The sequence below is a fragment of the Aspergillus lucknowensis genome (genome assembly GCF_044049455.1).
Source record: "Aspergillus lucknowensis strain CBS 449.75 chromosome Unknown BJX67scaffold_32, whole genome shotgun sequence".
In the NCBI taxonomy this organism is placed as follows: Eukaryota; Fungi; Ascomycota; class Eurotiomycetes; order Eurotiales; family Aspergillaceae; genus Aspergillus; species Aspergillus lucknowensis.
In genome coordinates, this window is record NW_027263576.1 from 2,698 (window position 1) to 23,910 (window position 21,213).

A 21,213-nucleotide genomic window follows, 5' to 3' on the forward strand; every position below is an offset into this window, starting at 1 on the left:
CAATATACTAATATAAATATAGAAGACATACCTGCCTTTAGATATTAAATAAAAGCTATTATAGGCTTACTCCAGTAGATAATACTTATTTAATTTATGCAATTAATTGCTCTAGGACTTATTTATTAAAGAATACTAGCTCTAGGTATTAGCCTTGACCAATATTATATCCTTCAAGACTTCCCACTTGCCTACCATGAAAAACTAATCAGCCAACTTGGCAGCTATTCCTCCAAGCGCTAGAGGTGCCTCCATGGGATAACTATGTTATTATCTATATATATTAATCTTCTTGCTATAGAAGGCCTAAAAAATTAGTAAAATAAGATAGTAAGGCCCTAAATCAAGGTAGCAAGACCCTTTCTCAAGCTAGTTGGTCAACTAAGAGGATCCCTAAGACCCAGAGATATGTAGGAAAGATAGAGGAATCAAGCAAGAGATAAGCAAACCTCTATATTTATACCCCAAGGGAACATGAAGGCAACTGCTTAAACTAACAAAGGTAAAAGAAGGTAGCGTGAAGGAAGTAGCGTGGTGAAATTAGTATAAAAGGACCATGGTGTTGAGATCAATCTAGCTCCTAAAGTAGAAGGCGCTTGTGGACCTGAGGGGGTGTATTAGACTGGCAATCCCTAATTGGGTAAAGCACTGGAGTGGAATTATGATTATACACAAGTCGCCCCTGAAGCAACCTTGCACCAGCTAGATTTCGTACACGCTGAATTCAATGCAATATTCAACCTAACGTCACAACGTTGAGCTACCCCTCGGAATTACCTTTTTCCTTAGTAATCCGACATTTTCTCTTGACCTCACAAAAAATTAAACTTTTCTGGCCAATCAGAAACAGAGTACTACAAACATCTCCGAAGTCATCTGTAAGGGTCACGTGACTTGTATAGGGGTTGTGCTCTCGCGAAATTATCTCACAATTTTGTTACAAACAACTATTCGCAACGAGCTACCATATCACTAACGCATCTGATCAGCTCACCATCAAGGGACATCCTCTGAATACACGCAACATAATGCACCACGAACCAGGACCGAGAACGTACGTATCTCAATCCGACACAGCTAGCGGCTCCACGTTCCAAATGCTCTCCGCATACTCACTAATCACTCGATCTGTTGAAAAGAATCCCATTCTCGCAACACTGACAATACTCTTCGAAATCCATTCCTCCCGGTCTCTAAACGCCTCATCAACCATCTCCTGTGTCGCGACGTACGAGTTGAAGTCGTCCGAAACGAGGTAGTAGTCGCCATGCTCCGCAATGGAGGCAAGCAGCGCAGAGAAGTGGGATGGGTCTCCGAATGTGCCGGCTCGGACGGAGTCGAAAACACGGGCGAGGTCAGGGTCTAGCTTAAAGCTGCCGTAGAAATGCTTGTGGCGGATTTCCTCGACGTCTTCGGAGAGGTTGCCAAAGAGGAAGATGTTTTGTTCGCCAATCTCACGGGTTATCTCAATCTACTTCATCATTACAATTTGTCGTTCGCGAGGCAGGGAGAGAACATACATTAGCTCCGTCGCAAGTTCCGATGATGAGACCCCCATTGAGGACGAATTTCATGTTGCTGGTTCCACTTGCCTCGGTACCAGCTGTTGAGATATGTTCGCTAATATCGGAGGCTGGGCAGATGATCTCTGCCTTGCTGACATTGTAGTCTTCTACGAAAATGACTTTCAGGAGGTCACCTACTTCCGCGTCGTTATTAACAACGGATGAGACTTCGTTGATGAGGTGGATGATTGTCTTGGCCATCCAGTAGCCTGGGGCCGCCTTGCCGCCGAAGATCGAAACTCGCGGCTGAACATTCTTCTTCTCCTCAGCAGACATGGACTTGATCTTGAGATAGCGGTGGATGACGCCGAATATATTAAGCTGCTGGCGTTTGTACTCATGAATGCGCTTCACCTGAACGTCAAACAGGGAGCCAGGGTTCACGCTGTAACCTGTGGTCTCCTTGATGTGTTTGGCAAGACGGAGCTTGTTGGCCGTTTTGATCTCAGCCCACTCCTTTTGAAAGTCTCTATCATCTGCATAGTTATCAAGCTGTTCTAGGAGCGTCAAGTCAGTTAGAAAGTCGTATCCTCCGAGTTTGGAAGCGATCAGATCGGATAGTTTAGGGTTCGCCTGGTGAAGCCAGCGGCGCGGGGTGACGCCGTTCGTGACATTTGTAAATTTGTCACCGCCGTAGATCGCGACAAAGTCTCTAAATATGGTGGTTTGGATCAAGTCTGAGTGCAATTCTGCCACACCGTTGACTTTGTGAGAGCCGATGACTGCTATATGGGCCATTCTGACCATTTTGGGATGTGATTCCTCGATTATGGATACTCGAGAAAGAATGTCCGTGTCATTGGGAAATTTCTTTTCCACCATCTGCAGGAAATATAGGTTGATGTCAAATATAATCTGCATGTGTCGCGGAAGGAGGTTTTGCATCAGAGGGACGGACCACCTCTCTAATGCCTCCGGTAAAACAGTATGGTTAGTATATCCGAAACTGCGGGTGACGATATTCCACGCTTCATCCCATTCAAGCCCTTCCTGATCGATAAGAATGCGCTGGAGCTCAACAATCGCCAATGTAGGGTGGGTATCGTTGAGCTGAATGGCGACCTGATCTGAAAACTCACTCCATGCTCTATTTGTCTTCTTGAATCTTCTCACAATGTCAAATAGAGAGGCAGCACACCAGAAGTATTGCTGTTTCAAGCGCAGCTCCTTACCCCGGTCTAGATTATCGTTAGGGTAGAGAACCGCTGAAATGGTCTCAGCCCGTTGCTGATCTGACACTGCGCTCTCATAGTCACCGGCATTGAATTTCTGAAAATTGAATTCACCACTAGATGCTTTGCTTGACCAGAGGCGAAGATTATTCGTCGTCCGAGTGCCGTACCCAGGAATGGGGACATCATAAGCCACAGCTTGAACCGTCTCGCCATCTTGCCAAGAGTGCACGGTTTTACCGTCTTCATCATGATATGAACTTACCGAGCCATAGAACTGAATATCGACGGTAATGTCATGCCGTGGAAACTCCCAAGGGTTGAAATCCAGCCAATAGTCAGGGATCTCGACCTGGTAGCCGTCCACTATCTCTTGCTTGAATATGCCATAACGATAGCGCAACCCGTAGCCCCAAGCGGGGTAGTTGAGAGTCGCCAAACTATCAAGCAAACATGCTGCCAGGCGTCCAAGACCGCCGTTACCAAGAGCGGCATCATGTTCCTGGTTGATAATATCTTCAACGCGAAAGCCCAGGTCGCTCAATCCCTCTTTGACTTGAGTTAGAATCTATGATTGAATCAAGTGTTAAGTTGCTTCGCACCTCGAGCGACGTCCTTCATCCCTACATTAAGCATTGCGTTGTCGAGGGCTCTACCCATAAGGAACTCGAGGGAGAGATCTAGTGAACGTGAGCCTTGTGGGGTGAAACCACAACAGTTTCAGGCATACAGTAAACCCTTTTCTGATCGTTGAGGGTTTGCCTCTGCTGAGTCTTATTCCATTCAATAATCAAACGATCTCGAAATGCCAACGCGGTCCCAGAGTATGCGGCCCTAGTCTTAAGTTAGAGATCCGGACGCTGGCAAAACAGAAAGTTGACACACAATTCATCACAGTTGTACAGAGATCGAGCCAGTGTAGTTTCGACGTGTCGTACCAATTCGTGCTGCTGCGTGTGAGCGAAAGTCCCAAAACTTTAGGGCAAAAAATAGCAGGGCCCGTGACATACTTCAAATTCGTCTTTGTTTGTGAAGCCAATTGCAGACTATCGTGAATTAGTCCGGTTTGGTTAGAAGCTTGGTTAAGAGCTCAAAATCTCTTTCTCGTCTCTTACCTGTTTCCTCCACCTAAATGGCAGTCCAAATCAGCTAGTGTAACGCATTGGCGCCGATAAAGGTAGTTCTCTACTCTTCCTTATTGGAAACAAATAATAAAATGACTTACGCTTCCCTCAATGTTTCGGGGATGCTGGCCTCGACACTCTTGATCTCCGCTCTCCCAAAGCCCGTGTAGTTGCGCTTGTGCTTCGGTCGACTGAATCCCGGGCCGACTGGGCCCTGGAGACTCGAGATAGGGGCACCAACGGAGAGTCTCCGTTCATGGCGGCCTTCAGACATAATGCGGGAAGTTAAATGTCTTTGCAGTGTAGGGGGAATCAGATGAGGAGGCCAATCGGTGATGTCAGAGCCCCAAAGGACTTCGAAGGAGGACTTGGGAATAGTGGAAACACTAAATAATAGCCCGATGGCGACGAAAGGGCCAAAGAGGATGGATAACAGAGGGGGTGTTCTAAGAGGAATGGAGGGGTAGTAGGTGAGTAGATAAGAGAGCGGGGTGGTGATGCGGATACTTCACAGAGAGGGAGCTATGGCCTGGCCTTGTACCTCGTGACGAGGATACTGGGATTAAAGCATGGAAAGCAGGCACCGCATGAGGGGTTTTCTTAGCACAAGGCATGAACTGCGGAGAGGATCGACAATAATCGAGAGATTCCTACAACCCAGGCCTGTTTTTGCAAACGTTCAAGAGGCTAAGCTGCGGTCTAGACCCCTTCCACCGCGAAGGATCAGCCGTCAGGGGCTCATGCCGATGGGTCGCTGCTCATTTCTCTACAGACGGATCATTCGGAGAATACTTGGATTTTCTGTACTTCGGCAGCTTGCGGAGTGGAATGCGAAGAAGGGAAACTTGAGAGATAGCCCCCCTCTACTATGACGCCACCATCCTGTAATATGACCTCCTCCAGTAGTCCACGACAATCCCCGGCCGGTTCGATCTCAAGCCTCTCTCCCAATGCGACGGAAAAGCATAGTATGCATGGGATACCCGTGGCCCAGATTACCGGAGAGCCGAGCTTAATAGTCTTTTGGCCGTTTCTCTCCACCTGGCGTCCATCCCTCCTTTCACACAATTAAAAATAAAGTCCGACCATAGATAGGCTTTGGACATATGAGCTACATAACTCATGACTCTCTATCCCTTCATTAATGAATCCGCCCCAAGGTCAAAGAAGTCTCATCAATTTGTTGCCGCCAATCAAGTGAGCCTGCATCGAATTGTTGCCTTGCTAACCGGACTCGTTTCATCCAGGCTAGCCGATGATATAGGCTTTCGTCAGATTACTACTAGACTGTATCACTGCCTTGGAGACAAGACTATCTTATTAGTAGTATGAAAGATATGTATAATAGTGGGACTATGAGGCTGTAAGGTATATTCAGAGAAATTCTGGCGCCAAGCGCGGCACGATACAAACACACCGACAATAAAGGGCAAAACGTATGAAGAAAAGAAATGATAACAGGGGAAGAGAAATCTCAGGGCACATGAGACAGGATATCAGAAGCCCGCGCGTATGATATATGCAAAAGACAAAGTTGGGATCTGCAACTTTTAGATCAGAATAATATGCTCATGCCCAAAATAAAAGGAATCCAATGAAGGAGCAAGAAGGTAGTGAAAGATCATGTCAATCAATAAATGTGGCAGACAAAAATCGAAGTGCAGGTTCCCTCTGCCTCAGACAGAGCAATGCACAGGGATTAGGGAGGGGGAGAAAGCAAAGAACACCATGCTAGAATAGCCAGTCAAGAAAACCCAGCCCAGCGCCAAAGGAAAACGGTTGATTGAGGAACATGGATGCCGTTACGCCAATAACTCTCTACCAGGAGCAATGGCACGTCAAAGGGGGAATATAACAAGGAGAACACAAGGCAAAAGTCAAGAGCCCTCAAAGAAAACGGTAGAGTGGAGGCCAACGGTTGCAGTTCCAATAGCAGACTCGCGTTGGGTATTGTTCATTATGACAGGGATCGCAGGACTCGGCAAGGTCGCTTTAGTCTCAGCCTGGCACAGCCGTCGGCCGGCACTGGATCGTTCACAAAATCCCTGAGTCCTTCAAGGCGTTCTGCAAGATAGTCTCCTTCACAGCAGCGAATACCAAACGGATATTCGTTGTGTCGGTAGCTTGAGTCAGGCTTTACAGGGTACCTAAGGTTAGCATATCCAACAAAAGGGATAGCCAATCAACAGAGGACTCACTGGGGATAAAGATTTAAGTGTGCTCTGTTAACTTGGTTGAACCTCCAAAGGAGATACTTCGCAGCTCGGTTAACGTCATTCCCGCCGGAGTAATCAGGAAAGTAAACATTCAAGGGAGAGCGCGGTAGCTTTTGCCGGAAAAGGTCCACTTTGTTTAAGAAGAGAATAATGCTCGTGCGCATGAACCACCGAGAATTCACAACGGAGTCGAAGAGAACCAAGCTCTCCATCATCCGATTCTGAAAGTACGGGGTAAGTGCCTGACAAGAATAAAACGCTGGGTTCCGTCTCATACCTGGTTCCCCTCTTCCAGCAGCGTTTGATCGTATTCGCTCAAAGCGACGCAAAAAATGATAGACGTAACGTTTTCAAAACAGTGTATCCATTTTTTCCGTTCACTGCGCTGGCCGCCGACATCGAACATGCTAAACCAAACGTCAACTGTGACCGAGAGTTGAGGAAGGGACAGAATGTCATACTGAATGCTTAGTTGGCCCATTGTGAACCGTGTTTCATAGATACCCGTTGTCTTGGTTCTAGCGCGCAACACGTCGTTGACGTTGGGTATATAATCCGGACCCGTAATGCGTTTTGCCTCCTCGAAGAAACTAAAACCCTGTTCAGTATGTATGTCGAAGAATATGTTGTGAAATCCTTACTAAGGCGCCGAGTCCATCAGGTAGAACTCATTCTGTCGTTCTAATGCCGTTGAAGTGCAGGGATCGTTCCAAATGTATGTTATCGCATCTCCAACTGAGGAGTCCAATGGTGTATTGGGATCTGGGTCGATGTTATACTCGGTGAGAAACTCGATATAATCGCGGACCTTTTGGCTTGTCGGTTCGAGGTTAAAATGGTGGTAGGCCCCGATGAGCGCTTTTGCGCATTCGAGGAGATTTTTATAAACTGTAAGGCGATAGAGCGTCAACTCCTCAACCGTATATCCGTTCTGATGGATGATCTTCATTTGTTTGACAATCGTCGATTTACCACTCTCTCCGGACCCTATGCAGAAACCAAATTTGTTAACTCAGGATCTTCAGAAGCCCATAGGTGCCTGAGGGCCGACGATATGCGGGAAATCAATGGCGTACCAAGTAGCAGGATCTTGCATTCTCGCCGTAACCGTCTAGAGTCCTCTTCTAGTTTCCGGTCAATTGCCTGGCTTCTCTTCTTCTGCTCCGCATCACCTGTCGACTCCGAGCTGAAACAGGAACCCATTTTCGAAATCAACGCCCTCTTAACGCAACACTAGACCATTCACTGTTCACCGGATGAAGGGCATCAGCCGGCCAGAAACAACACGGCCAGTAACCTCCGACCAGGAAGTTCTTGAGCAACAGGCCAAGCCCCCTACAGCCCCGAAAGGTGGCTTTCTCTAAGATCGGATATCGGCGCGATGGAGGGGCAGCGAGCGACTGATCTGGAGAAATAGCAGCTTCACGATAATTAAGGACTGCCGGCGAAGAACGAGATCAGAGGGCAGAGGTCAGGAGCAGGGCACAAGAGGATGGGGATCGGGCAAAGGCCTGACCACTGCAGGTTTCCGGGAACGGAGACGATGGGGCTGTGGCGCGGGTGATGAAACTAGGGAGATGACGGAGAAGAGTTGCGAGCAAAGTCCAAGTGAACGAGGTACGTCTCGCCTGGGCAGGTCGATTGAAGTGAGGGGTGACAGGATACAAACTGCGGAGCAAGAAGACGTGAGAGAGTGCGCCGACGCTAAAAAGGGTAGCAGAGGCCGATCGGGGGGATGATGTGGGAGAGTTGGATGGGGTTGCGGATCTCCAGTAACACGACCAAGAACAGTCAGATAATGTAAGCAACAACAACTGGAGAAGGTTGAGAACAGAGGCAGAACACCACAGAAGATAATTGCATGTAATTCTGGACAATAATTAGGTCTTATTGTTGACACGTTTGTGTAAGAGACATAATAATTATGGCGCAATATTAGACGCCCAAAATGAAGAATGAGACAATAAAAATACGATAGTGCTCCAGCACAATGACAGGCAGTGAGCAGCCGGGTGAGGGGAGACCTGATGTCGCTGGTTGATGGTTATTCTTCGTCCTCGCCCTTACACTATTAATTGTCAGATTTCTTCCAGCTTCAAAAGTGTTAGCATCTGAAGTTCGATCGCGGTGTGGATGCTATTCGTCATCTGCGCCACTTCTATCACAAGGGTGGAGTGAGCTGAACAGAGGATCCTCCTCTGAATTAAGGTCAGTTTACAGGTTCTCCATGATCCATCTTGGTCGCAGGGAGGACCGGCAAAGTTAGCCGCAAACAGAGGGCCTGCCAGAAGAGTCTTGGTAATGTTGCCAACCTCGCTCAAACCGAGATAGAAGAAGAGAAATCCTTGGGTCCAAAAAATGTTGGATGAGCAATATCAGAAGTTTCAATCTCGCTTTTCTTCCCTGAACATCGGTCGGTCAGTCAGAGCAGTGTGTATTTTCGGTGACACATGCTCATGGCATTACTTTCACCTCTGCTGTGCTATCTATAGCAGGGCCACATACTTCCCAACTTCCAAGGTTCCAAATAATTTGGCTTCTGAGCTTTGTTTCTTTGAGCGATATTCCTGATGCCGTTGCCAAAACGGCGGAATCTCCAAAGCCTCAGGATGCTGCCCACCACCTTGGAACTTGAGACTACTTTGAACCAACCAACTTCTTCCATTCTGGCACTTGATGGGTTCTTCCAAGGTTGAGCTCCAGCTCCTTCGTGCGAAGCTCACGTGACGTCAACCATCACATGATTGCGCACACTGAGCTTCTGACATATTTGAAACCCCGTTCTACTGACGCCCTGCAAGATTCAAGGGTCAACAGATCAACTCAAAAATCGAGTCGGACTGTTGATTCCGTCTCCATTCTGGGAATTTCTGGCACTCCAGGATCCGTCCCAGCGCAGCGCAATGAGGCTGGGCGCCCGCCCGCGCCCCGCTGCGACCGCCCGGGCCAGGGCCCTTTCTGGACAGAGCTACCGCGTTTTTGGGAGCTTGGCGTTTGATCGACTCTGAACCCTCGCCTTCCCGTCTTCGGGGACGCTGCGATCAGAGTTCCCATTCTTATGCCATAATTTGATGCTAATTTCAAGGGAGTACAAAGCAACGAAATATAGCTGCCATCTCGGTGTCGAAAAGATCGTGACTGGCTGATCCCCCAGAGAACCTTGAGTTCGCGGTTTGCCCAGAATCTTCATGGACCCACGTCCCACCACCTCGTCAGATCATCCGTTGCTGGCTTCCATCCACTCAAGAAAACACCGGGAATGTAAAGTCTTGAAACAGGATTTCGGTTAAGCCAAGAGGACATGGCATTGGGTTTAAACCGAGAGTTCTTCATGACTTCCACTTTTGCCTCTGAACAAGCTTCAAGATCTGAGCCTCATCAAATTCGCGCGTTTTGTCACGCTTTGATATGGACAGTTGGAGAAGCACCGAATAGTTACTAGGGTATGCCCGCCTTTGGGGTATCGGAGGTTATGAGTCGACTTTGCAAACTCACGGCGCCAACGCAGTCTACCTTGCCTCGAGCAGCTTCTCATTTCGATATAAGTGAACCGGCATCGCAGCATTCAGGCGCAGACACCCTTTGTCCCGGATTGGATCGATGGAGGCATCCATTCTCCCTGAAAATTGTCACTACGATGGGTCCAGTCGATGAATGCACCTTCCTATTGTTGGCGCGTGCTTCTGATGTGCGAGGGCACTGACGTTTCTCAAGAAGGGCGAGGGCAAAGCAATGCTGTGAGAGACCACTCAAAGTATATGCGTAGAGGACCAGCTACTACAATTGATATTCAACCCTTACCTTGAAACCTTTCTTGAGTCGAGTGACCCCTGCGGGAACGAACAAATCGCCGTATTATACGAGAGTAAGTATTGGAAAACGTATCGAGCCATCGACCGTGCCTTGAAAACACCCATAGCAGCACCTTGGCCATGGACATCCACTGCGACTTGATGACATTTAGCTTGCTTGCGGTACACTTCTACCCTTTCTGGTCCAGGCGATGTAAAAGTCGACAGGGCGTTTTGGCAATCATCTAAACTATTTATTTGGAGTACCTTCGGGGTCAACAAATGGAAAGCGAGAACCCGCTATCTCTTGAAAAAGGGCATTAAGCAGTCAGCGAACTGTAACACGAAGTATCCCTTGAGTATAAATTGGACTTGACCGTGAGCTGGCTAGATCTGGCCCTGACTGTGACACAATGGTTGACCGCTGATTGAGGTTGTGGTTGAGCCCTTGAAATCTATTAATGCTTTACTTGCCGATGATTATTCACTCGGCAAATGCTCCCTTTACCTCTGGAAAATTACTATATATAGGACCCACCCCATCAAGATGGTAGAAACATGGATGCGTTGTCGTGGTGGTACGCCACAGTATGAGCATTCACGAGGGACTTTTGCGCCAAAGTCAAGGAGAGCCATCAAATTGTTATAATTACTGTCCTACCTATATCTTTCAATAGCATTTTTTCTCCGTCCATGTCCTAGTAATCTTGAAAAGTCGAGCATCACTTGGTTGATGGGGGTGTTCTCGCGCTGGAGATCTATGACGCCATCACTGGGACCAGCGACACATCTTCCCTCCTTGCCGAGCAAGACTCGAAGGCTCGAAGCCAGCCGACAAAAGGATCTAGAACCTATCACTTTTGATCGGTCGGTGCTTCCAAGAAACTTGTTTTTGTTGGTTGAAAGAGTATTGACATACAATGCTGATGAATAGCTGGCCGAGCTCGTTTTCCGCAACTCACAGAGGGGGTGATGGAGGTAGTGTAGCTCGAGATCTCGGTCTGGGGTCTGGAGCTTGAGCTTTCGAATCTGAAAACTGCACCATTTGCATGCGGCCGGCCTCGAAGAGTTCCTCCTTCCTTTTGACGGCGAACAGCTTCAGGTTAGATTGGGGCTGGAATGAGAGGAATGAGATCGCGACGATTGGCTCTCACTCCCGAGTCTTGGATCAATGTTCCAGCCAATGTTTGTCAAGAACCAGAGAGGAGGCTTCGTCGATGGGTTTGTAGTCTGCAGTTGATGGCCAACTCCAGCAGATGGCTGTCCCTTTCTCGATCGGCTGCTATCTTGGAGCGCACGTCATCGGGTTTTATTCCTTTGGTTTCTCTCCGGAAACTTGATCGCAGCAAGGCTAAACTCCTGAGGTGGGAGAGTTTCCTACCCAAGTTCCCCCCACACATCATTGCTCTCGGACCATTGGGCGCGCCGCCACTGCTCTGGCTCCCCTCGTCATTTCATCACCTCCGATACATCACTCACATCCTTAAATGTATTTTGACCTTTTTTCCCCCCTCACCTCGCCTGTCTCTGCTCTTTTCTTCCGTATCTAACCCAGTTCGCGGGAAGTGGCGCAAGTTCAGGAGTGAGCGCCACTCTGAGATCTGAATCGCGCCGGTGTCCCCCTCACTCTTCATCCAAGATGGCCGAATTCGTGCGTGCCCAGATTTTTGGCACCACCTTCGAGATCACCAGCAGGTATGATTTCTAATAAGCGCAAAGGAAAAGACGAACTTGGTTCTAAAGAGACGAATTTGCAGATACACGGATTTGCAGCCCGTAGGAATGGGTGCTTTCGGACTGGTCTGGTATGGCTTTGACCCCTCCCTCCTCCGCCGCATCGCCTAGCATCGCGTTTTATCACGCCGTTTAATCGTCCTTTAGCTGATATACGCTTCTGATAAATAAAGTTCTGCGAGGGATCAATTGACCGCACAGCCGGTAGCAGTGAAAAAAATCATGAAGCCTTTCAGCACCCCGGTTCTTTCCAAACGAACATACCGCGAACTGAAGCTCCTGAAACATTTACGGCATGAAAATGTCAGTTAGCACCCGATATAATTTTAATTTTCTGGCACATTCCCATTTTGGTGCTAATAGCAAGCAGATCATCAGCTTGAGTGATATTTTCATTTCCCCTCTTGAAGACATGTACGCTGTACCCCGCGATCAGGCACTCATTGGACCTTGGCCTGGACTCTGACAGTGTCGCTATAGCTACTTCGTCACAGAACTCCTTGGTACCGATCTTCACAGACTTCTTACTTCTAGGCCACTGGAGAAGCAATTCATTCAGTATTTCCTATACCAGATTCTGGTGCGTGTCGATCGGGCCTTTGCGATAGCGTTTCGACTGCGGTTCAAGCTAACTAGATGCAGCGTGGACTGAAATATGTCCATTCAGCAGGCGTTGTTCACCGTGACCTTAAGCCCAGCAACATCCTCATCAATGAGAATTGCGACCTCAAGATTTGCGATTTTGGACTTGCCCGCATTCAAGACCCCCAGATGACGGGATATGTGTCGACCAGATACTACCGCGCGCCAGAGATTATGCTCACATGGCAGAAGTATGACGTGGAGGTTGACATTTGGAGCGCAGCCTGTATCTTTGCCGAGATGCTGGAGGGAAAGCCTCTATTTCCCGGCAAGGATCATGTAAATCAGTTTTCCATCATTACGGAGCTCCTTGGAACACCTCCAGACGATGTGATTCAGACCATTTGCAGCGAGAACGTGAGCAACGGGCCTCCAAATCCTGTTCAATGAGGAAACAATCTGCTTACTTCGATCCCCAACAGACTTTACGGTTTGTCAAATCCCTACCGAGGCGAGAGCGACAATCATTGGCCACGAAGTTTAGAAATGCCGATGCGGACGGTACGTGTCTTGCAACGCGTTTGATGGATTTATCATACAGTGCTGGGTCCTGACATGATGCAGCGGTTGACCTTCTTGAGCGCATGCTCGTCTTTGACCCAAAAAAGCGAATCCGTGCCGACCAAGCTCTCGCACATGAATACCTGGCCCCGTACCATGATCCCACGGATGAGCCGGAGGCGGAGGAGAAATTCGATTGGTCCTTCAACGATGCAGACTTGCCCGTGGATACTTGGAAGATCATGATGTGAGTTTTCTCCTCCTCCCTTTTGCCGTATGGCATCCGTTTGTGCTGACTCTGCCTTTCAGGTATTCAGAGATTCTGGATTTCCATAACATTGATCAGGGCAGTGATGCCAACCCGGCTCTTGTGGGGAGTGTTGCAGACAGTCAGCAAAACTTCTAATGAAGCTCTATTTAATCATGTGGATGCAGCGCGGGGAGCGGTACGAACACCATGTCACAGGTTTCATTTTGGGCGTCAGATTCCTCTTTACTCTTTTTCTGGCATGTAGACTGGGCGTGAAATGTGTGTTTGTCTTATATCTGCGAACGTTTGATTTTTACAATTTCCACCCAAATCACTCCATACCTACTGCTTCTTGATCTGTTCTTGTCGCAGTTTGTGCTCTGCTTTGTGAAGTTGAGGTTGGACACGGGCCATTAAGTACCACCGGGCTAGAGGGATCTTTTGGAAAGCGCTGTAACGTGGAAGACCATCTTCAGGTGGCTTGTCAGACGCTACTATTTACAACCTAAAATATGCCACAATATACGCCTGCAAAAACTTATACCTGCATTGGGTCCCTGAAGTCTCCCCACATCTCTCTGTACCCAATCTCACCCAATCGTGCTTGTTTCTTGGGTCGGATCCTGGGTCCCTTCAGCTCTGGGGCTCTGCAGCCGAAACAATTCCCAGTTATCAAGGGCCATCCCCTCTAGGAACTGAGGAGGTGCTGCGTCTTTGCGGCGGGGTCTTCAGTCAAGAACCTTCCGTTGCAATCATCGCCAACATTCCCATCTCAACTCCGTCACCGCCCACCAAAAGGAGCCAATCTGCTCCAACTCTGGAGTCACCTTCCTCAAACTTCTAGTGAACGGTGATTACTGTCGTGATATAATACTCGAGCGGACGCCTGTTCTGCTTTCCTCATTTTTGGGAGGGACTCCCCCCTTCGTAAGGAAGGAAATTGGTTTCGAACCCTGCGACTTCTGCCCGCTTTCGGTCTCTTGTTCGACGCCATGGTGTGCAGTCGGGCTCAACAAGACCCAATTGTTATGGTCATTGATTTCCACCATGCTAGGTAAGTGGTTTCCGAAATTTCCAGGGCGACCGTTGGCACAATGGTGCTGTTTAGAATGACATCCGTGCTCTGCCTCGGTGCAACTCGGCCAAAACGCTCGGATTCACCACAACTGCTTCGGATCACGGAAAGCGCCACTGGGTTTTACCAAGTACTGATAGAACATTTGCGTACAGGGGCCCCGAAATCGAACTGTGCATTGGGCCGGAGGGAACCGACCCCGCAGCCGAGAATGACTGGTCCTTATTGCCGTTTATGGCGCTTTCAGACGGCGCTCATTTGTATGCATCTACACTCCTCATAGCTGGTCTTCATGGCTGAGGAGCAAGGTTCCTTGCTAATGCGATAAATCAACTCTAGATCCACAGAAGAATTTTCGTACTTTACCCTCCGTCGCAAAGGCACGAACACCGGGCCTCCAACGTCACTCTTCGGTATCGCGTGCTCAAGACAGATCAATTCCAAATCTCTCATCTATAAACCACCCGATGTAACGAGATCAACCGTACAAAAGGCAGTCGTCGTTGTTACGGATAAGCCGAAGAGTCTTGGGCAGCTGAGGGAGAAACTATCTATCGTAACCTCCGCATGGTTCGCGCAGCGGTATGTTTCTCGGTAGATTTGTTTGTGGAGCTCCAGGTGTGGACACTGTTAAGCTGGGGAGGGCGGCATGCGTGTCCGGGAACCTTGGCTGATAGATAAATTGTTTGGAACAGGGACTTTTCGGACCACGATATCCTGAAGGTTCGATGGCCAACCTCACTAGGTCCTAAGCTGTGTGATTTTGCTGACCTGGCCTTGTTAGAAATTTCGCGAGGGATTGGCCATTAGCCTAGAGAAAGATGACGCATTCAAGGACCAAACACTTGGTGAGACACGCTCTCCCACAACCAAGCGCCAAGCCAGAATCTTACTGACATAGTCGAAGGCCTTTCCCTACGTGAGATGATCCACGAGTTCAAGTACCAGACCCTTGTATTATTCAAAGCTCTACTCCTGCAGCCAAAGGTAAGCATCGGCCATGGTATTGCCAGATTATCCCATACTGATGCGATGGAATGCGCTAGATGCTTTTCTTTGGCTCAAGGTGCGAGCGATTGTGCATGATTCAGTTCTCGCTCGTGTCTCTCATTCCCGGTCTCATGAGCCAGCTTCAAGATTGTGCCGATCCTGCGTTTGACGATTACGCGAGGACCGTTGAGAAGCCGACCTCTCTCAAGACAAGTGACAGGAGCTCCTGTACGACCTCTGTAAAAGCCCGCCCTTATGCTTGGGAACACTTATTGATCACTAACAGTGCTGGCATACATGGGACTCCCGTTACAAATTTTTGGAAAGGTTAGCAAGAAATATGCCCTGAGATATGTATGTTCTAACGTTATCAAGGGAAGCATGTTCGGACCCTACACGCCTCTGCAGCAGCTGGACCTGCTGGCAGACGATGGGACGAAATCATATGTTGTTGGCTCTACCAATTCGTTACTTTTGCAGCAGAAAGATCGCTACAGCGATATTCTAATCAACGTAAGGGACGCTTACCGTTCACACCTGATGCGAGCTAACCTGGAGGTCAGCTCGACGAAGACACGATTAATATTATATCCCCTCCTTTACGAAATGCCCTGGCCCTATCTGTGGCCGACCGACGCTGGATTGATGCCATTACGCAGATCGTGAATGACACATGGGACGAAGCACGTCCCGAGCAACCGAAGACTCACGGCTACATGGGATCCGAAGAGTTCATCAGGCTTCAGTTCGAAGAATACCTCCTGGCTTTGCTCTCGTCCATGAAATACCACGAGGAACTCAATTCTTACTTAATTGGAGATTCAGGTCGCGGCAGTCGGGCCCGATTAGAGGCTTATAATATTGATGGAGACCCTGCACTAGAATTCAACCAGGAGTTCCTTGCCCTGTGGAGAACTACCTCCAATTATGCCCTATTTCAACGTCTGACCTCCGATGCACTCTTATTCTCCGTCGCGGAACCTCGGCATCCCTCTGCTGGCGGCCTTACAATTGACGATGTTCAAAGGCGCATCTCGCAGCAAGTTGCAGACCTCCATCTCGACGACAGAGTGCGTGAAAGCCGCGAAGCCCTGAACAGACACCTCTCGACCGGCCAAAAGAAAGTGGCCGCTGCATTTAACAGTTTCTGGGCGGATATCGAAGCTATGCGAGAGGCGCAGCGCAAACGTAACGAAGAGAAAGCGAACCAGTCCCCGCGCCCATCTCTAGACAGGTCAGCCTCACTACCGGTATCACCCTCAGACTCAACATCTACAACATCCACCGGCGGCTCTTCGTGGTTCCCTAACCGCAAAGCTCCTCTCCCCTCTGTAGACATGACGCAGGCCCAGGTCTCCGTCAGTGCAGTCGGCCAAAAAGCAGGCGCTTATTTTAGCTCATGGGGTTCATGGGCGACCGAGAAACGGAAAGAGTGGCAGGAAAAGAAGTCCACCTCGCCACCCCCAACAGCAAGCGCTGCAGCCACGTCACCGTCAACTCCGACCTTGACGAGCATTACAGAGCTAAACGACAACATGGATCGCGGTAGACGACGCTCGATGCAATCTCACCGCAGCGAAGACTCATATACCCTTTCACGCAGTGGCAGCAGAAGAAAACGTTGGAGTAATATCTTCCTCAAGCGCGATAGCCTTGATCTCAGCTCAATCAACCGTGATGGTGACGAGCATGAAACTGTTTACCCTAAGTCTCCCTTATCAAAAGAGGCGCCAATTCTCGGAGACGACCCCTCGGAAGTTCCATCTGAGCAGACCGAGAAGGACCATAAGAAGACCGCATATAGATCGGAGCTAGAGCCCCAAGACGGGAAAGACGCCGTCATCACCGAAATTACTGCTAATGAGAAAGCAAAATTGCAGCAATCGCAACCCACTGCGAGAACAGAAGTAACCGAGACAAGCCCAACTTCAGATGCCGGCCGCGAAATTCCCACTAAGACTCTGCCTGCGCAAAACACAAGCACCGTGAAGGAGTCCTCATAATAAGGCACATTGTGGCCTCGCGGTCTCGACGTCGGTACCGACTTGTCTTTTGAACCTGGTGATGATTCTCATGTTACCTTTTGTATATAATGCATCCCACGCATATATCGCAATTTGCATCTAACCATCGGTTAAGAACGGCGCCTCGATGCCTTTGCCGATATTATTACGATTGTATCTACTACATACTTCTTTTGATACCACTTTGACGCTCGATACGTTCTACTACATTCTCATTTTGTGCCGTCTACATACGCATATATACGTCAGCGCTTTAACACAATACGATGCAGTTATATTTTGATGAAGATGCGCCCTCCGGAAAATATGCCACGATAACACTTTCATGGGCCTGAGCGTCAGAGAATAGGAGCAGTTACCTGGGCCGTGCTGATGAATTAGACGTCCCTATCTCTAACGGTGCTACGGAATCAATGCGTAAAATTATTCTCTTTCAGGTTTAGATAGATCGAGTATTGGAGTCAGCTTGCAAGATGGGTACAGAGGAGAGGAGGAAGGGAAAGGGAAGGAGGATGTTTGGAGGATGGGTGATAGAGCTGAGATCCTTGCTCTCGTGATAGAACCTGAATAGTGGGGAGGAAAGATGTCTTGAATTGTATTAAACGATTATGCAATGTAGGCGATTTCATCGCCGTCCAGACGCTCAATGTAATCCTTCTCCATCAACGCTTCGATGTTCTTCTTAATGTCAGGGACTTGTGGGGGGAAACGGGATTTGACTTGGTGGATCACTTCCTGTACAAGCTGCACGTGCTTCATCTTCTTCCGGGACTTCATGATCCTGACGATGGCGGACTAGTTGGGATATTAGAATACCATTGAAAGGTCATACATGAGAGATCTAGAATAGGAAAGGAGACGTACCTGAAGTAAAAGCTTGCGGTCCTCCTCGATTGTCTTGTGCGTGTCATCCGTCTCCACCTTCTGCTCCGACTTGATCTGAATGTTGAGGTTGACCTTGATCTTCTTGTTCTTGAAGTTATAATTTAGTTTGAACGTCGAGCCTGGCCCTGGTTTGGATCCCTCGGGACTGATAGTAAGAACTTTAGCCTTTAAAAATATGCTCAAGTTCGGATCCAAGATTTCGGGTGTGAGAGTAGTGGCCTTCTGGATGTCAGGATATGTCAGAGTGTCGCTTTCGTTGAAGAGCAGGAGAATGCCCATCTGGTATGTTGACACCTGGAAGGTGTACGGGACCTTGGTGTTTTTGATGTAATTGGCTTTGATTTCACCTTTGCACAACTGCCAGAGCCAAGTCAACTTCCGACCATTATGCTTATCGAAATAGAATTTTTGGAACCGCTCGGCGGTCTTGACGATTTCTGGCGGCGCAAGAAAGTCCGTTGACGGTGCGTTTAGTGGCCAGAAACCCGTTCCCAGAATCTGGAAGTGTGAGTCAACGAGCTTCTTTCGGTCATCGTCATCTAAGAAGGATTTATCTAGCCAGTCCTTGTAGCTGGCATTCAAGTCCTTCGAAATTTGAATGTCTTGGAACATTCGTTGCAACTTGTTGGTGTATTCGAAACCACAAGCCTCCTTGAGCTTACTGATCATGCTAGTCTCGGCGTCGTCGGACACTGAACTCACATGGACCAGCCGTTTGGCAAGCATCTTTGAGTAGAATTTCTGGAAGACATCCTTGTCCTCAATGTACTTGAAGACGGTCATGATTTGGACCAACATCTCTTCCAGCTCCGACTCCTCCGCGGCTTTTGATCCTTTCTTCAACAGGGAGTCTGTGTAACGAGCGAGTAATTCTGGAGTCTTTGTTGATCCAGATTTACAGATCTTGTTGCGGTTCACAAATTCGCGACAAGCGTTGTCTAGCGAGCGGACGAATTCAGACTCTCCATTGAATGCTTCCTTGACAAGGCTGTGGTACCTAGTGTGTACGGAGAGCAAAGCATCAACGTACATCTTCGGTTCGAAAGACTCGCCTTCAGCAGCCACCTTCTCCACGGCAGCTAAACCTGCCTTCCTCACATGCGCTTCAAATTTAGTTCGGAGAGGATCAAGCCCATCTTTGATCCGTGAGAGCAACCGATACATCCTGGCAAGGTCCTCTTGACGTTCGTTGTCGAGTAGAGGCTGGAACTCGTCACGAAGCAGCTCTGAGTGGGCAGTGACAAGCACATCCAAGCATGTTTCGGTTAGATGCTTAGCGATGTCAGGGTGTAAATAAAGTCCAACACGGGCCTTCTCTTCGTCGAGGCGGGCCTCAGCTTTCTTCATGTACTCGACAACGCTGTTTTCTGCCACAAACTGACGTGATTCCTCCTCGTAGTAGGTTCTGGTAGCGGCGAGGAAAGGCTTCGCGAAGAAGGAGCGGTAGACGTCCAGGGTCGACTTTGTGGGGTCGGCTTCGTCGAGCCCTAGAGAGACAAAGGAATCGACTATGCTCTTGATCTGCGACTGCTCAATTGTTTCGCCATTCCTCTGCTTCTCGACGAGGTTTAACACGGCATCCATGACTTTCTCATGCACATTCTTGAAGAAGTCATCTCTCCACCTGACCAGGTGTAAAGTATACACATCGTAGACACTCTTTTTCCCTTCATCAATTTCTCGTTTTACCCAGTGACGGTTGAGGTAACGGAAAAGGTGGTTGATGTACTTCGCGGCAGTTGTGTACCTGGACCATTCACGCATATAGAATCCGAGTAAAGCTTCCTCGGCATGGCTTGTAGATTGTGTGTAGACATTTTCGAGGTAGCCTGACAGGTATTCCCCCAGCTTCTTGTAGAGCTCCTCTCCCAGTAGATGAGCTAGTGTGACGGTCAGCTCATGATTACATGTAGCATTCTTGGGAAGATGTCGGGTTGTCATACCACCACGTTGTGCTTGAATAGCTTGACCACTAACAGCTTTGTGTGAGGTACAGAAATTGTGAACCGCCCTAGACGTGAAGGTTATTCACAGGCCAGGATGCGAGTCAAGGAGCACCAGAGGAGGGACGTACGTATATAAGGCCATGTACTGTGGAACGATCGTTGGTTAGCAAGATATTTCTTTCAAATCGGCCAAAAGCCGGAGTGTTCATGATAGATCACTTACTGTCTTCATATCGACTCCATCGTCCAGCTTTACCATTACATTTTCGATGCCGCTTTGCAAGAACGCCCATCTGTAGAAGTTAAACGCGGTCTAGTGAGTTGACACTATCAACTGATTTTATTTAAAGGTTTCGGGGTTGGTGCTAAACCCACTTACGTTTCTCCTAGATCATCCTTGTGAGGTGTCGGAGGGATGCGAGGGGCCATGTTGCTTTGCGGAACCGGGGCCGGAGGACGAGAACACAGATAGAAACTACATGGAGAGAATCAGGGTTAAAGCTGCGGTCGCGGAAGAATCAAAGCACTGAGCTTACCGAGTCACGTATTTGTCTAAAGGTAGAAGAATCAAAAATCCTGGTCTCGATGTTGACGTCTACGTGCCTTCAGAGTTCCGTCTCTGTTGCTCACACCTTTCAAAGCGGTGGGCGTTGGACGGCGGTAGATCGAAGATAAAGTCGGTACGCCTGGAGAAGATAGCAAAAAAACGACGGCAAAAGAAATGTCCCGTGCGAAACCGCGGCCAGAACGCAATACAGAGGAAGGATCCTGTGGGATGAAAGATGAGAGATGTTTGAGATACAGACGAACGCGAGAAGGGCGTGGCGTTGGGCGATTGTGAGAGCGAATGGCTGTGGGGTTGGTAAAAGTGTGTTTCCGGCAGGCGGTCGGCAATCCAGGCGCCTTGGAGTGGAGGCGGTGACTGCTTGTCGAGGTATCGACTCTTTTGTGCTCTTTCCTTCTTTCAAGGCATCCAAGTTCGTTGTCTCCAAGAGAAGAATTTTCACTGTGTGGCCAACTCTCTGAACTTTTGAGGCTTGCTTCTTGGTGTCTTCGTGTTGTTTTTGGGGCTGTGAAGTGTCGGTCTCAGGCTCCAGGCCTATCATGATCGTAAACGAGGTCCTGTTGCCTGGGACATGATCGGAGAATACGACCCCTGAGTCACCCCTGAACTTTCCGCTCGGCTCTCCTTGTCTTTGTCAAGACTATGGGTGGGACAGCCTGGGCAACGGATGCATGAACCCTAGATGAGGCTCCGTGAATATTCGCCAAAACAGGATAACACAGCATTGGGCCCG

The 21,213-nt window shown here is 48.7% G+C and overlaps 6 protein-coding genes across 6 annotated transcripts; 2 read left to right on the plus strand and 4 right to left on the minus strand.

Moving 5' to 3' along the window:
* Positions 1 to 815: 815 nt before the first annotated feature.
* Positions 816 to 4,484, minus strand: glpV (glycogen phosphorylase). The gene is made up of 8 exons (XM_071029574.1): positions 3,963 to 4,484; positions 3,853 to 3,865; positions 3,748 to 3,783; positions 3,623 to 3,684; positions 3,468 to 3,571; positions 3,340 to 3,417; positions 1,521 to 3,286; positions 816 to 1,471 (listed from the first exon to the last, which is right to left on the minus strand). The coding sequence occupies exons 1-8, from the start codon at positions 4,133 to 4,135 to the stop codon at positions 1,064 to 1,066; spliced, it is 2,640 nt and encodes an 879-aa protein (XP_070884306.1). The 5' UTR covers positions 4,136 to 4,484; the 3' UTR covers positions 816 to 1,063.
* A 677-nt stretch (positions 4,485 to 5,161) lies between these two features.
* On the minus strand, positions 5,162 to 7,414 carry gpaB (guanine nucleotide-binding protein subunit alpha gpaB). The gene is made up of 6 exons (XM_071025187.1): positions 7,154 to 7,414; positions 6,719 to 7,064; positions 6,539 to 6,667; positions 6,355 to 6,484; positions 6,060 to 6,298; positions 5,162 to 5,995 (listed from the first exon to the last, which is right to left on the minus strand). The coding sequence occupies exons 1-6, from the start codon at positions 7,278 to 7,280 to the stop codon at positions 5,896 to 5,898; spliced, it is 1,071 nt and encodes a 356-aa protein (XP_070884307.1). The 5' UTR covers positions 7,281 to 7,414; the 3' UTR covers positions 5,162 to 5,895.
* Positions 7,415 to 11,507: 4,093 nt separating this feature from the next.
* sakA (mitogen-activated protein kinase HOG1) lies at positions 11,508 to 13,151 on the plus strand (the record flags this gene model as incomplete). Its single annotated transcript, XM_071031365.1, has 9 exons — positions 11,508 to 11,563; positions 11,626 to 11,673; positions 11,776 to 11,905; positions 11,973 to 12,016; positions 12,083 to 12,182; positions 12,245 to 12,601; positions 12,667 to 12,745; positions 12,809 to 12,992; positions 13,055 to 13,151. The coding sequence occupies 9 exons, from the start codon at positions 11,508 to 11,510 to the stop codon at positions 13,149 to 13,151; spliced, it is 1,095 nt and encodes a 364-aa protein (XP_070884308.1).
* Positions 13,152 to 13,536: 385 nt separating this feature from the next.
* BJX67DRAFT_181811 (putative Avl9 protein) lies at positions 13,537 to 17,463 on the plus strand. The gene is made up of 10 exons (XM_071025190.1): positions 13,537 to 14,049; positions 14,226 to 14,330; positions 14,410 to 14,652; positions 14,766 to 14,793; positions 14,855 to 14,918; positions 14,978 to 15,057; positions 15,117 to 15,288; positions 15,347 to 15,387; positions 15,436 to 15,573; positions 15,624 to 17,463. The coding sequence occupies exons 1-10, from the start codon at positions 13,988 to 13,990 to the stop codon at positions 17,061 to 17,063; spliced, it is 2,373 nt and encodes a 790-aa protein (XP_070884309.1). The 5' UTR covers positions 13,537 to 13,987; the 3' UTR covers positions 17,064 to 17,463.
* Position 17,464: 1 nt separating this feature from the next.
* culA (cullin culA) lies at positions 17,465 to 20,847 on the minus strand. The gene is made up of 7 exons (XM_071025192.1): positions 20,452 to 20,847; positions 20,295 to 20,390; positions 20,139 to 20,208; positions 20,044 to 20,060; positions 19,913 to 19,980; positions 17,949 to 19,849; positions 17,465 to 17,879 (listed from the first exon to the last, which is right to left on the minus strand). The coding sequence occupies exons 2-7, from the start codon at positions 20,342 to 20,344 to the stop codon at positions 17,691 to 17,693; spliced, it is 2,295 nt and encodes a 764-aa protein (XP_070884310.1). The 5' UTR covers positions 20,345 to 20,390; positions 20,452 to 20,847; the 3' UTR covers positions 17,465 to 17,690.
* Positions 20,182 to 21,155, minus strand: BJX67DRAFT_181816 (uncharacterized protein). Its single transcript, XM_071025191.1, has 2 exons — positions 20,452 to 21,155; positions 20,182 to 20,390 (listed from the first exon to the last, which is right to left on the minus strand). Exon 1 carries the CDS (start codon positions 21,019 to 21,021, stop codon positions 20,551 to 20,553), a length of 471 nt encoding a protein of 156 aa, XP_070884311.1. The 5' UTR covers positions 21,022 to 21,155; the 3' UTR covers positions 20,182 to 20,390; positions 20,452 to 20,550.
* Positions 21,156 to 21,213: the final 58 nt, after the last annotated feature.

Excerpts from the sequence above, each read along its gene's own strand:
- gpaB (XM_071025187.1), bottom strand. The coding sequence starts at position 7,280 with ATGGGTTCCTGTTTCAGCTCGGAGTCGACAGGTGATGCGGAGCAGAAG. Across the intron at positions 6,299-6,354 it reads TGCTGGAAGAGGGGAACCAG|AATCGGATGATGGAGAGCTT; the intron begins GTATGAGACGGA and ends CCGTACTTTCAG. Across the intron at positions 5,996-6,059 it reads CACTTAAATCTTTATCCCCA|CCTGACTCAAGCTACCGACA; the intron begins GTGAGTCCTCTG and ends TACCCTGTAAAG.
- BJX67DRAFT_181816 (XM_071025191.1), bottom strand. The coding sequence starts at position 21,021 with ATGATAGGCCTGGAGCCTGAGACCGACACTTCACAGCCCCAAAAACAA.
- BJX67DRAFT_181811 (XM_071025190.1), top strand. The coding sequence starts at position 13,988 with ATGGTGTGCAGTCGGGCTCAACAAGACCCAATTGTTATGGTCATTGAT. Across the intron at positions 15,289-15,346 it reads GACAAGTGACAGGAGCTCCT|TGCTGGCATACATGGGACTC; the intron begins GTACGACCTCTG and ends GATCACTAACAG. Across the intron at positions 15,388-15,435 it reads CGTTACAAATTTTTGGAAAG|GGAAGCATGTTCGGACCCTA; the intron begins GTTAGCAAGAAA and ends AACGTTATCAAG.
- glpV (XM_071029574.1), bottom strand. The coding sequence starts at position 4,135 with ATGTCTGAAGGCCGCCATGAACGGAGACTCTCCGTTGGTGCCCCTATC. Across the intron at positions 3,418-3,467 it reads CGATCAGAAAAGGGTTTACT|ATCTCTCCCTCGAGTTCCTT; the intron begins GTATGCCTGAAA and ends CACGTTCACTAG. Across the intron at positions 3,287-3,339 it reads GATGAAGGACGTCGCTCGAG|AGGGATTGAGCGACCTGGGC; the intron begins GTGCGAAGCAAC and ends CTCAAGTCAAAG.
- culA (XM_071025192.1), bottom strand. The coding sequence starts at position 20,344 with ATGGCCCCTCGCATCCCTCCGACACCTCACAAGGATGATCTAGGAGAA. Across the intron at positions 20,209-20,294 it reads AAGGATGATCTAGGAGAAAC|ATGGGCGTTCTTGCAAAGCG; the intron begins GTAAGTGGGTTT and ends TAACTTCTACAG. Across the intron at positions 19,850-19,912 it reads TATTCAAGCACAACGTGGTG|CTCATCTACTGGGAGAGGAG; the intron begins GTATGACAACCC and ends CCGTCACACTAG.